General features: G+C 43.8%; 1 protein-coding gene across 1 annotated transcript in view; it reads right to left on the bottom strand.

Annotated features, from left to right (window-relative positions):
- Nucleotides 1-12,376, bottom strand: part of SPRED2 (sprouty related EVH1 domain containing 2) — a 132,278-nt gene that overhangs the window by 18,495 nt on the left and 101,407 nt on the right. Inside the window, exons 3-4 of the mRNA XM_003793461.3 lie at nucleotides 11,494-11,662; nucleotides 8,110-8,174 (exon numbers count right to left, since the gene is read on the bottom strand). Of these exons, the coding sequence (XP_003793509.1) occupies nucleotides 8,110-8,174; nucleotides 11,494-11,662 (234 nt within the window). The remainder of the gene's footprint in view (nucleotides 1-8,109; nucleotides 8,175-11,493; nucleotides 11,663-12,376) is intronic.

Below are 12,376 nucleotides of genomic sequence, written 5' to 3'. Positions count from 1 at the left end.
AAAAAAAAAAAAAAAAAAAAAAAAAAGACAGGGAAACTTCAGACCTCCACGAAAGAGACAGCTGACCTTTTAAGCCAATGTACCAGTTGAAAAGCCCATCCTTCTGCCATTAAAGGAACCTAGGATACTGAATATGTAAAACTTACTGAAACATACTGGATACATATATTTCTTTTTCTTAAAGTTCTCGAAAGGCAGCAAGAAGGTTTGGGGTTTGTGGAACCAAACACAGATTACTTCATCTCTCTGAGTCTTTAGTGACAGCATCTGAAAAAGTATACTGGCAGAGGATGGTTGTGGGGAGCAAATGCAGCATATATGTAGAGTGCAGTGCAAAATGCCAGGGACAGAGCCAGTTCCACACCCAATCCCTCTCTCCCTACCTATGGCCAATGAAGAGAGACTCAAAGGAAATAGGGAAATGGACTCAAAGGGTATGGGTTCAAAGATCAGTGATCACAGCTAACTAAAAGCAGAACCAAGTTGAGAAGCCTGGCCTCTAGACCCCAAACTCCACAAACTCAAAGAGATCACATATATCTCACCTTTAAAAAAATACTCCTTAGAAAATCAGTAAATAGGCTCAGTGCCTATAGCTCAAGTGGCTAAGGCGCCAGCCACATACACCAAAACTGGCGGGTTCAAATCCAGTCTGGGCCTGCCAAACAACAATGACGCCTGCAACCAAAAAATAGCCAGGTGTCTGTAGTCCCAGCTACTTGGGAGGCTGAGGCAAGAGAATTGCTTAAGCCCAGGAGTTGGAGGTTGCTGTGAGCTGTGATGTCACAGCACTCTACCCAGGGTGACAACTTGACGCTCTGTCTCAAAAAAAAAGGAAAAAAAAAAAGAAAAAAAAAAGAAAAAAAAAGAAAATCAGTAAATAAACCCCATTCATTAAAAAAAAAAAAAAAAATAGAAAAAGGTAGATTTGACCTCAGCTTTAATGTTGGTTGGGGATGGAGTAGGTGGAAAACGAAGAAAAGGAAAATGTTGTGTTATTCTATACTCTATTGCTTCTGTGAATGAAGCTTTGATAATTACGAAATTCAGTGAATTCACTTTTTCCCATTTAATTAAGACTGACAATAAGCACAACTTAACAAATACCCCAAACTCATTTAGGGCAGAATGCTTTGGCTCTACAGGGGGGCTCTAATCATGCTTTAGAGGACACCTGGGGTGGCTGGGTGGGTCTGGGATATCATCACAGATAACTCCTCTGAATAGCCAGAAAGTCATAAAATGCAGCTTGTAATAAACAGGATGTCAAGGGTTCAAACACAGGGCATGAGGAAGGACCAAGTTTTCCAGTCTGGACAAAACATGGCCAGAAGCTGACAATGCTGCCAAAGACAGGGCATTTCCTCTAAGGATGACTGCCTGCCTGAGGAAATCAGGTACAATGAAAGCAAAACTTAACCCAGCACCAGCCCTTTTCAGCTGGGCTCTGGGAAAGCATTAGGCCCCCCACAAAATGCTGTGAATAACTCTTCTTAATCCTGCAAAGGATGGTACACAGTTGGCACCATTCTGAGTGCACAAAAGAGAAGTTAATTCATTACACATAAAGGATGCCTGATGATGCTAGGGCTTAATTAGAAATCCTGGGTGAAAGGGCTGCCCAAATCCAGGAACAAAATACTTTGGTGGTAAAAGAAACCTAGAGGGCGAGGAAATAAAATAAATCAAAACTGCACATATATGGTCAGCCTTGGAGCAGGAACTGTGGGAGCCCTCAGAGTACTACACTCCCTGCAGCAGAGTCCAAATCCATCACAGGTATGCTTTGCATGGGCAGTGGTCATACATTTATCCTGTTATCTCTCCCCTTTCCAACTTGAGTCCAAGAGAATCCTAAAATATAACTCTTGCATTTGGTCGTTGCTTTAAAAATAGAAGAGTTGGGCGGTGCCTGTGGTTTGGTGAGTAGGGTGCCAGCCCCATATACCAACGGTGGCGGGTTCAAACCCGACCCTGGCCAAACTGCAACAAAAAATAGCTGGGCCTTGTGGAGGGCCCTGAAAGTCCCAGCTACTCGGGAGGCTGAGGCAAGAGAATCGCTTAAGCCCAGGAGTTGGAGGTTGCTGTGAGCTGTGATGCCACAGTGCTCTACCAAGGGCAATAAAGTGAGACTCTGTTTCAAAAAAAAAAAAGAATAGTTGAAATATCATAAATGTAATTATTTAACTGAGGAAAAGAAAAATAACACTGGTGAATTGGAAAGGGTGGTGATCTCAGCCAAGTCCCATGCCTGACCGAGCCGCTTCTGTGACTGTGTGTGTAAAATGAAGTAAATCCCACTTCCTCTGCTAGCAGGAGGGAGGCTGGATGAGATGGACTCAGAATCCCTTCCCATTCCAGGATGGATCTATAATTCTAAGACTTGGCCTGTGTATAGCCACCTTGACCTTCCAGCAAGCCAAACACTTCCAGCCAACTCCCTTTAATGTGCCATGCTTTACCTGGTGGGTAGACTGCTCCCCAACATGAGGCCAAAGGACACAGTGACAGCCACCAAAAAGTGCCCAGACCCGCAGAACTCAGGCTTCACTGAGTCTCTTTCATCTGTTTAAGCCCATGGATCTGGAAATCAGGATGGCTGTAATTCAGGTCTCTCAACTCCTCCCTCCACTCCCATTCTGAGAAAGCCCTTTGCATTCTTTTGTTTTTTCTTTTTTAAAAATCAAAGTGACACATAGATAGCATTTAACACATCAAATAGCAGCCCCTGGTCTTACCCTCCCTATCTTAGCTTCTCACTCCCCAAAGAAACTCTTTCAGTACTTGCGGCTCTTTTTTCTGGTATTTTTCTCCATTCGTAAAACACTATGGTTGCACTATTCCCTGATTTTCAGATTTGGATATTATTTGAGGAGTACTTATTATGGAAGTTGAGACTTGGCTATTTTATATACTCCCAAGTATCTTCTTATACAGCAAATATTTTTTTAACTCCCAGCTTTAGAGCAGCCACTCAGCATAATTATAGCTAAAGCAACAATAATGCCTGACACAGATTCTATTTTTCTTTCTTTCTTTCTTTCTTTCTTTTTTAGACACAGAGTCTTGCTCTATCACGTTGGGGAGAGTGCAATGGCATGATTTTAGCTCACTGCAACCTCAAAATCTTGGCTCAAGTGGATCCTCCTGCCTTAGCCTCCCAGGTAATTCGGACTATAGGGGCCCATCACATTGCCTGGCTATTTTTTTCCTATTTTTAGTAGAGATGGGATCTCACTGTTGCTCAGGCTGCTCATAAACTCCTGAAGTCAGGCGAGCCTCAGGACTTGGCCTCCCAGAGGGCCAGGATTATAGGTGTGAGCCAGTGAGCCCAACCTTGACATAGATTCTAAATTAGCCGGCCGTAGAAGCATGCATGTACCCCTATAGCTGCATTCTCCTAAGGTCATTTAAAAATTGTCCTTATTAGTGAAAATGCTTACAACATTTAAAAATGATTTCAGAATTCTACAGCAATAAATAGACCAAACCCTACCAACAGGAGGGTTTTGGTTATAAACAGACCAAACTCTACCAAGTTTGGGAAACCATTCATTAAATGACCATAAAATCTGGAACCTTTCCAGTCCTCTACAACCCATTTTCTCCATTCCCAGATCCTATCCCCAATAACCCCCTTGCTGGCTCCAAACCCTCTGGCCTTAGAGTTCTCAACTGCAGGGATCTGTGAGAAAGTCAGTCCTAGGCTGGGGAGCAAATCAGTTCAGCTTATCCATAGAGTTAAACTTCTCATGGATCAAGTTTACACAGACTTCCTCCAGACATGCCAGTCACCAGAAATACACCAGTGAGGGGAAAGCTGTCTGCTGGAGGTACCAACAAGAGTGTGCTAACTCTCAGCAATGGCAAAGTGTACCCTTGTCACAGAATGTTAACCTTTTTTAAATTTGTGTCATTGCTTTATATTCTTCTTTTTTTTTTTTTTTGGAGACAGAGCCTCAAGCTGTCTCCCTGGGTAGAGTGCCATGGCATAGCTCACAGCAACCTCCAACTCCTGGGCTCAAGCGAGTCTCCTGCCTCTGCCTCCCAAGGAGCTGGGACCACAGGCTCCTGCCACAACGCCTGGCTATTTTTTGGTTGCAGCCATCATTGTTGTTTGGTGGGCCCGGGCTGGATTCGAACCTGCCACCTTAGGTGTATGTGGCTGGCACCTTAGCCACTTGAGCCACAGGTGCCGAGCCAACTTTATATTCTTTATGTTAGTTAGCTTACTAATTTGTACATATGGCTGAGATGCTGGGATTTGCTCGTATATCCGTGTTTAATGCAAGCTACCCCCTTGCCACCTAGGTGTCTGTCCTCAATTGGATTCATGACTATTACTGAGGTCACACATGGAGCAGAGGTGCTGTGGAAGGAAGCTGCTACAAAGGAGAGGAGATGGGAGGGCAAGGAGAAGCCTGAGCAGACAACACAGCTAAAAAATACAATATGAACTTACTGAGAATCTCTCAAAATCACCCACCTTTAAATAGTCCTTGAGGATAAAAATAAAGCAAATGAATAAAATATGAAAACCTAAGATTATTTCTATATCTGCCCGGGATTCATTTTACCCATTTACTGAGCATCTGGAGAGCAAAGCTTTATTGTGTTGTAGAAACTACAATGATGAAGAACTTATGTTTTAATTGGAGGAAGATTCATTCATTCAGCAAATAAAGTATGAGAGGAAAAAAAAAGCAAGTGCAGGCTTTCAAGTGGCAAAGCAGTGCCATGGGATTTTAAAGGAGAAAGAACAACGATTGGTTAGGGGAAAATTATTATGAATGTAAAAATTAGCCCCAAACTTAAAAGGCCACAGCAGTTGCTACTCAGCAGTTTCTGGCCAGTGGCCTTGGTGGGAGAGAGGTAGACGGGCACCAGGCCGGGCTCAGTGAGATGGGAAGGAGAAGCAAGGGAAGACTGAGAGGCAGTGGTGCTGGAACCTGCAATAAATGCATTTTCTTCTGAGGAACACACATGATCCTACCATCCTGAGAAGGCAGGACAAACTCATTTGAAGGGCACCCACAGGAGCTGGGGGAAGTGTGAGCAGAGACAGACGCACTTTGTAAGAACCGAATCCAAACTGCCACTCCCTGGGGAGGTGCCCCTTACCCCAGGCTTTATTCCTTAATAAAGCAGAACAGTAATTGAGGTGTGCATCAACATGCTGTCCACAACATCCTGTCCTCTTCCTAGCCCCAAGGAAATCTCCTGAAGCTAGAAACAGAAAAGATACGTCTGGTTCCTCAAGTTACATCTCTAAAGGTCTCCCCACAAATGCTGTCGGCATTCTGATCCGTCATACCTTGTGAACGGGTCTTATCGCAGTTTATACCCTTTCTGTGACGAGTCATTCTATGTTTTAAATATCTGCCTCACCAGTAAGTTTCAGAAAGCAACAGAACCTGGATAACTACAGACTACACAGGAGTTAAAGCAGTTGCTGGTGTCCTCGGCTCTGGGTTTCAGACATCTCATTTACTGTCTTAGGACAGAAAGTCTAATGACAGGGAGCTCAAGGATAAAGGGGAACCTGGTATGAAGCCCCAGATGAGCCCCCCTCCCATCTTCCCATGGATGAGCTCCTAATAGTTAATGGCATTATGACCGGGCTTTTCTTGGCCAAAGGGGCACTATTATTAATCGGTCCTTGTTTGTAAACAAATGGAATGAAGGCAACTGATCACACCAGGGCCTAGTGGAATGCTATTAATTGAGTTTCCAAATGTCTAGAAGCAGCCGGCTGCTTCTAAACTTTCTTCCAAGCATTTGGTGTTACTCTGGAGTAGCACATGGATCCCCTGTGGATTAAAGGGCAAAACCAGGAGGGAATCTGGCTTCCATCATCCCTTTCACTCTTGCTGTCTCCCGAGTCTATAAATCACTTCTGGCAGGTAGCAGGGACGAAGCAGCGAATGACAGTTTTGCTCTAGAGCACAGGAAACCACCTTTTAACCCGCCTGCTGTTGTTTGTCTCTCAAAACGTGACAAAGGAACAGATGTAAGCAACATGCCAACTGTTGAGAGGATCTGCTCAGAGCACTATAGGAAGCCTGTTCAGAGCCACATCACACCAGCCGCTCCAAGGAAGGACAGCTGAGTTCATTTCCTGAAACCCCTACGCAAGCTCTGTTCACGTCAGGTTGGGATTGGCAGTGCTCAGGCAACTCACCACGCAAACTCCTGCTTCCACTCCCCCAGCCCCCCCCCCGCCCCCGTGGCTCCCCAGTCTTGAAGCCCCTTCCTGAGCCCCGTCCAAATGCCACTGAGGTCCAGTCCAGCCTCATCCTTTGCCCTCTGCCATGAGGTTGCTTTATTAATTCCTATTAATTTTTTTTAGGGGGCATACGTTTTGTGATCCTATGCCATTCTCTCCTCTCTTGACCAGACTACTTGACATGGTGTGTGCCAGTCTCTCTTCCTCTCATGGGTCAATCTCATCTCTGCAAACTATCTTGTTATCTCCTTAAGGGCTAGGGCCAAGGCTAACATAACTTTTGTATTCATAAAGAAGCAGTTTTTCACATCACTAGCTGCAAACCATGAGTGAACTAAGAAATTTAAACGGACTACACCCAATATTTTAAAATATGAAATAAAAAATTACAAGGAGGAACTATATAAAGTGGGTATTAGATGACTTTATGAGATTACTATTAAGTTTGGGGGGAGGATACATGTAGTAATGGTGATATGGTGTGGGAGAGTGCTTGGTTTTTTTTTTTTTTTAAGTACTTTTTTTATTAAACTTTATTTTTTTGGAGCTGTTTTAGGTTCACAGTAAAATTGTATGCTCTCGGGTACTCCAAATTCTCATATACCCCACACACGGACTGCTCTGTCACTACTAACACCCCTCCAGCACAACGGAGAGAGCGCTTGTTGTAATCAATGACCTTACCCTGACACATCACTATCACCCCAAGGCTACAGCTTAATAGTGCTCATTCTTGGTGTTGTATGTCCCAAGGGTTTGGACAAATGTATAATGACATGTATATACTAGGATAGTATCATCCAGAGGAGTCTCACTGTCCTGAAATTCTTTTGTGAATGCCTTATTTTTAGAATAGGCATGCTAAAGTATTGAGGAGTAAGTTAGTTTCAAATGGATCAACAAAAGAAAAACGTGTGTGCACATGCACGCACAGGCAGCAGGCCCACACTTGTGTGTTTAAATACACACTCACAGGATCAAGCAAATGTACCAAGTTACAACTGTTCCATCTAGGTGTAGGATATACAGGTATTCATGATGTTATTCTTTGCATTTTTCTGTGTATTTGAAAAGCTGTATTAGTAACAAATGAAAGAAAATGAAATAGAAAAAAATCAGACTGCAGACCATGAAGACCATTTAGTTTCAGGTATCTACTAATGCACATGTGTCCTGGGTCACAAAATAAATGTGTTTCTTATCTGGTCAAGGCCCAGAGCACAAATCCAGCTTGCTGCTCCAAGCACTCAGCAGGCTGACAATGAACTACTTGTTAATTAACTTCTACAAGAACAGGATTTAACTAAAGAAGCAAGCTGAGAAATCATTTTGTCCTCAGTCACACCCCATTAACTCAAGCTGGGTCAAAACATCTAGGCCCTTTCCTGCCTTGGCACACTTGGGCCTGATCTTAACTCAGCCTTCAGGCTTTTCTTACCAGATAGTTAATTACTCATCAGAGGAACGCCTCTAGCTTTTCCCCTCCATGCCGGGGAGGGGAGTATATTAACAGAAGACCCCAGTAGGGAGATCAGTTGTCTTTGCTCGTGACTGAGGTGTTTCCCAGGACTAGGGACCCAGCACAGGCCCAGGCGAACCAGGGTAGCTGGTCACCCTAAACTTGAGAGAAGACTTTGGGAGAACCTTGCACAGATTAGGGAGAGCTCACGCTGTCGTGCTGTGTCGCAGATGGCACCACTGCAGCATGAGCAACGGGGCAAACCCAGCGCAGGAAAAGCTGCGACAAGACAGAGAGCTCTCTGATGGCTTCCAAATAGCAACAGCAAATGCCACATCGCAAAGTGTCTCTTATGCCCTTAAACAGAACCTTTCTCTGATTATTCATCAACTAATCTGGAAAGCACAGGACTCAGGACACTCACTGTAAAAACATCATCGTCGCCAAGCTCAGCTTCGTTATGGATGGTGGAAGATGAGGTTGTTGAACCTAAAAAGACAAAAACATAATAAAAAGTGTTTCCCAAGAGGGTAAGCTAAAACCAATCATTTAAAAAAGGGTATTTTCATAAAACCACATTCCATTCCGTTAGCATGTGCATGGCCAGAAGAAACAAGTTACCTGGGATGAGGTTGCTTTTAATTTACTCTTAAATTGACTCTTGCCAGGATGCTCTCTAAATTAACTTTGCCTACTCAATTAATCTCTCAAGCTTCTCACTGCCACTAGAAAATAACCTCATAGGTACCAGATAGGAGAACCTACCTAACTCCTCCAAGGGGCACTTTAAGCCCAAGCCTCAGTGGTGACCTTGAAGTTCTAGCTGTGTGGTGGGAAGACTGGACTGGGTGCCCCAAGTTAAACCAGCCACAATTTCATGATATAAACTGGGCTCAGTTTCTCTGGCCTTTTCATCAACCAATGAGAGAGGTTTTGGGGTTTTTTTTTGAGACAGAGTTTGTTTTGTTGCCCTCGGTAGAATGCTGTGGTGTCATAGCTCATAGTAACCTCAAACTCTTGGGTTCAAGCAATCCTCTTGTCTCAGCCCCTGAGTAGCTGGGACTACACGTACCTACCACAACACCTGGCTATTTTTAGTGACAGGGTCTTGCTCCTGCTCAAACTGGTCTCGAACTCATGAGCTCAGGCACTCTACCTGCCTCAGCCTCCCAGAGTGCTAGGATTACAGGTGTGAGCCACCATGCCTGGCAATGACAGAGTTTTGATTAAACAGCTTGTATGCTTGCCTCCAGTTCTGAATTAATGTACTGTATTCTAAATTCCAGCCCGTGGGAGCCACTTTCTAAGCAAACAGCCAGACGAGGAGGTTTTCTCTTGCAATATAAGGGTACCAGTGAATGTTCTTTGCTTTTCCAAGTCAAAATTAAGGCTCTTGTCAGAAAACCTAGCTTCCAGTATCTAAACAACTGGTCTTTAGAGTTCAATTTATTTACTTGTTTGACTTTTTCTTTATTCTTGTATGCAAAACAGTGTAACTGTCCCACTTAATGCCACAATAGCACCCAGTAATTGGTAAGAAAAACATTTAAATTTGTATGAGTGACAGATATACCAAAAAGGAAATTTATTCTCTTTTATTTTTTTTGGTTAAGTTTTTAAAAATGTACTCTTAGGCCTCAGCGCCCATAGCACAGTAGTTACGGCGCCAGCCACATACACCAAAGGTGGCGGGTTCAACCAGCCTGGGCCAGCTAAAAAACAACAATGACAACTGCAATAAAAAACATCTGGGTGTTGTGGTGGGTGCCTGTAGTCCCACTTACTTGGGAGGCTGAGGCAAGAGAATCACTTAAACCCAAGAGTTGGAGGTTGCTGTGAGCTGTGACACCACAGCACTCTACCAAGGGCAACATAAGTAAGACTATCTCAAAACACATACAAAAAGGTACAGTTAGAAAACATTTTGCTGGCTCGGCGCCTGTGGTTCAAGCGGCTAAGGCGCCAGCCACATACACCAAAGGTGGCGGGTTCAACCAGCCTGGGCCAGCTAAAAAACAACAATGACAACTGCAATAAAAAACATCTGGGTGTTGTGGTGGGCGCCTGTGGTCCCAGCTACTTGGGAGGCTGAGGCAGGAGACTCGCTTGAGCCCAGGAGTTGGAGGTTGCTGTGAGCTGTAATGCCACGGCACTCTACCCAGTGGGACAGCTTGAGGCTCTGTCTCAAAAAAAAAAAAAAAAGAAAAAGAAAACATTTTGCTATTACATAAAACTGAACTTAAAATAATTATTCAGAAAGGGATGAAAAATACTTAAATTTCCAACAAGAAATAGGAGGAAAGTATTCAGTTCCAGAATACTTTCTGTGAAATTTTCATTGGTCAGTCTTTCAGGATTTTTCTTTACTCTTTGAATTAGTCTCATCAGTCAAGGTTCAAGGCATGTTTGATAGAAAACAGCTAGGCAGAAAAAAAAAACTGGAGGTAGGAGAATCCAATTTTGTGTGTACTTTCAGTGAAGTACATGGACACAACCTAAACTTCCGTCAGTAACACAGGAGATATTTTCTCTCTCAACATTTTAAAGTTATTATCTAAAAACAATATTTTAGGCCAGGCATGGTGGCTCATGTCTGTAATCCCAGCAATTTGGAAGGCTGAGGTGAGAGTCTGAGGCCAGGAGTTCAAGACTAGCCTGGGTAACATAATGGGACCCCATTGCCACAAAAATAGAAAAATCAGCAGGGTGTGGATGAGTGCACCTGTAGTCCCAGCTACTTGGGAAGCTGAGGTGTTAGGACTGCTTGAGTCCAGGAGGGAGTTCAAAGATGTAGGGGGCTACGATGGTGCCACTGCACTCGAGCCTGGTGACAGAGTCTCAAAAAATAAACACTTTAAATATTTGTCATTTATGTAAGACCTTTGAGGTGAATGCTAGCCTGTATTATTTCTTTTTGGCTATCTCATGGTTGTTATTTATGGATTCATGTTCTAGCTAGAATTGTCTTACTACTGATTATAATAAGAAGTGATTTTTCTACGATTTGTTTTGTTCTCTTCCCTCAAATCCACCGACGAAGATGATTTCAGAGCACTTGTGTTTCTTCAACAAATAAAACATAATTCTTTTGTGACTCACTTTCCCAAATTCTGAATTTGGCATTTACGTGCCTTGCTTGATATTTCTTCCTTCACAGGGCCTGGCTGTGGCATCTTTAACCCTCTGACTTGATAATTGAATGTGCTGAACTGGAGAATTTGTATGTCTGCATCTGTGGTCTCCAGCCAAGCCCATCTTGAGGACTGATTGCCCAAGGGCCTTCTTCTAGGCCGTGACTGGATATAACACAATGCCTGCTACTCACCCATATACCAATGCCTAAACCGAACCAGGGCTCCAGAGGTCACAGATCCCTTTCCTTTTCAGTGGCAGCCGTACACCCCGGGTCTCTGATTACCAGAGGACAGTGGGTAGGCCTGGAGCCTTCTGGGCCTGCCAGAATCCATTCTCTACTTCTGAGCCAAGGCATACCAGACCAAAGCCATTTTAATAGTCAAAACAAGGTGAAATCAGTCAAAAATACATGCATATGGTAATTCACAACCAGCCTGCTTGTATTTTTTCACAGCAGAGTCTAAAAATCAATTGTGATCAATCCTTACTCTGAAAGTCATCTCTTTTCCCCTGCACTGTCGCTTTAATTCCTCTCCCTGGACGCTCCGAAAGTTGTGGCATTTACTGCCCTGCCACGAACCCTCCCACAAATATATGATGGCAGACTACTGGAATTAAAGGAAGCTGATAGATTTCTGTAGTCCCACTAACAGAGCAGCAGCAAGTTCAATACCTTCTATAAGGTCTTCGATTGCTTTCCTCACTCCCCTGTCAAAGGCTCGAGCGTCAGCAGGGCTTTGGAAGGTCAGTCCAAACTTCCTATTATCGACCTTCCAGTGATGAAACGTTGGATTGGCTTTGGTGTAGACCAAGTCCTTTCTTACATAGCATTCCAATACCACCTGAAGGATGGAAACACACAGGCTGGTTACTTGTGGGACAGCCCTGATGATGTCTGGTTACAGAAGTCTAATTATAAACCATCACTGGTGGTGATTAAGAAAAACCCTCTGTCTGCTGCCTGCATAGTTCTGTGAATGTCTTCATCTAGCGAGAGGCCTCTGCTTGCCTCTGGGCCTCGTGACCCCCACTGTCCTGGCTGTAACTTCTTCAACGCTCTCCTCTTCCTCTCACTCACTCCCTTTCTGCCTGCCCCTGGCTGCAGGAGCACTAAGCCCAAGTCTTGGGTCTTTGCACTGTTCGAGGATTACTGCTTCTATATGTTGGGGGTTTTATATTGATGGCTCTGAACCTTCCCTTCCTGTCCTAAAGGCCCACTCCCCATTATCCCAAATTCAACAAGTAGAAAAATTAATACGCTCTGAAATTTCTGCCCTTTGTTTCCTCTCCTAACTTCTCCATAGTTGGCAATGCCAACTCTTCTCTCTGCTCATTCTGGCCCAAGATCTCTGTGGTCATCTTTGCTGCCTCTGCTGTCTCCATCCCCTGGGTTATCCATCACCAAGTCCATTCCGTTTTTCTTTCTTTCCTTTTTTATTAAATCATTGCTGTGTACATTAATGCAGTCACAGGGTACAATGTGCTGGTTTTATATACAATTTGAAATATTTTCATCAAACTGGTTAACATAGCCTTCATGGCATCTTCTTAGTTAT

This window comes from Otolemur garnettii, unplaced genomic scaffold, assembly GCF_000181295.1.
Source record: "Otolemur garnettii isolate 467f Iridium unplaced genomic scaffold, OtoGar3 scaffold00068, whole genome shotgun sequence".
Taxonomy (NCBI): Eukaryota; Metazoa; Chordata; class Mammalia; order Primates; family Galagidae; genus Otolemur; species Otolemur garnettii.
The sequence above is the reverse complement of the archived record's forward strand: the minus strand, read 5'-3'. Positions and strand labels throughout refer to the sequence as shown.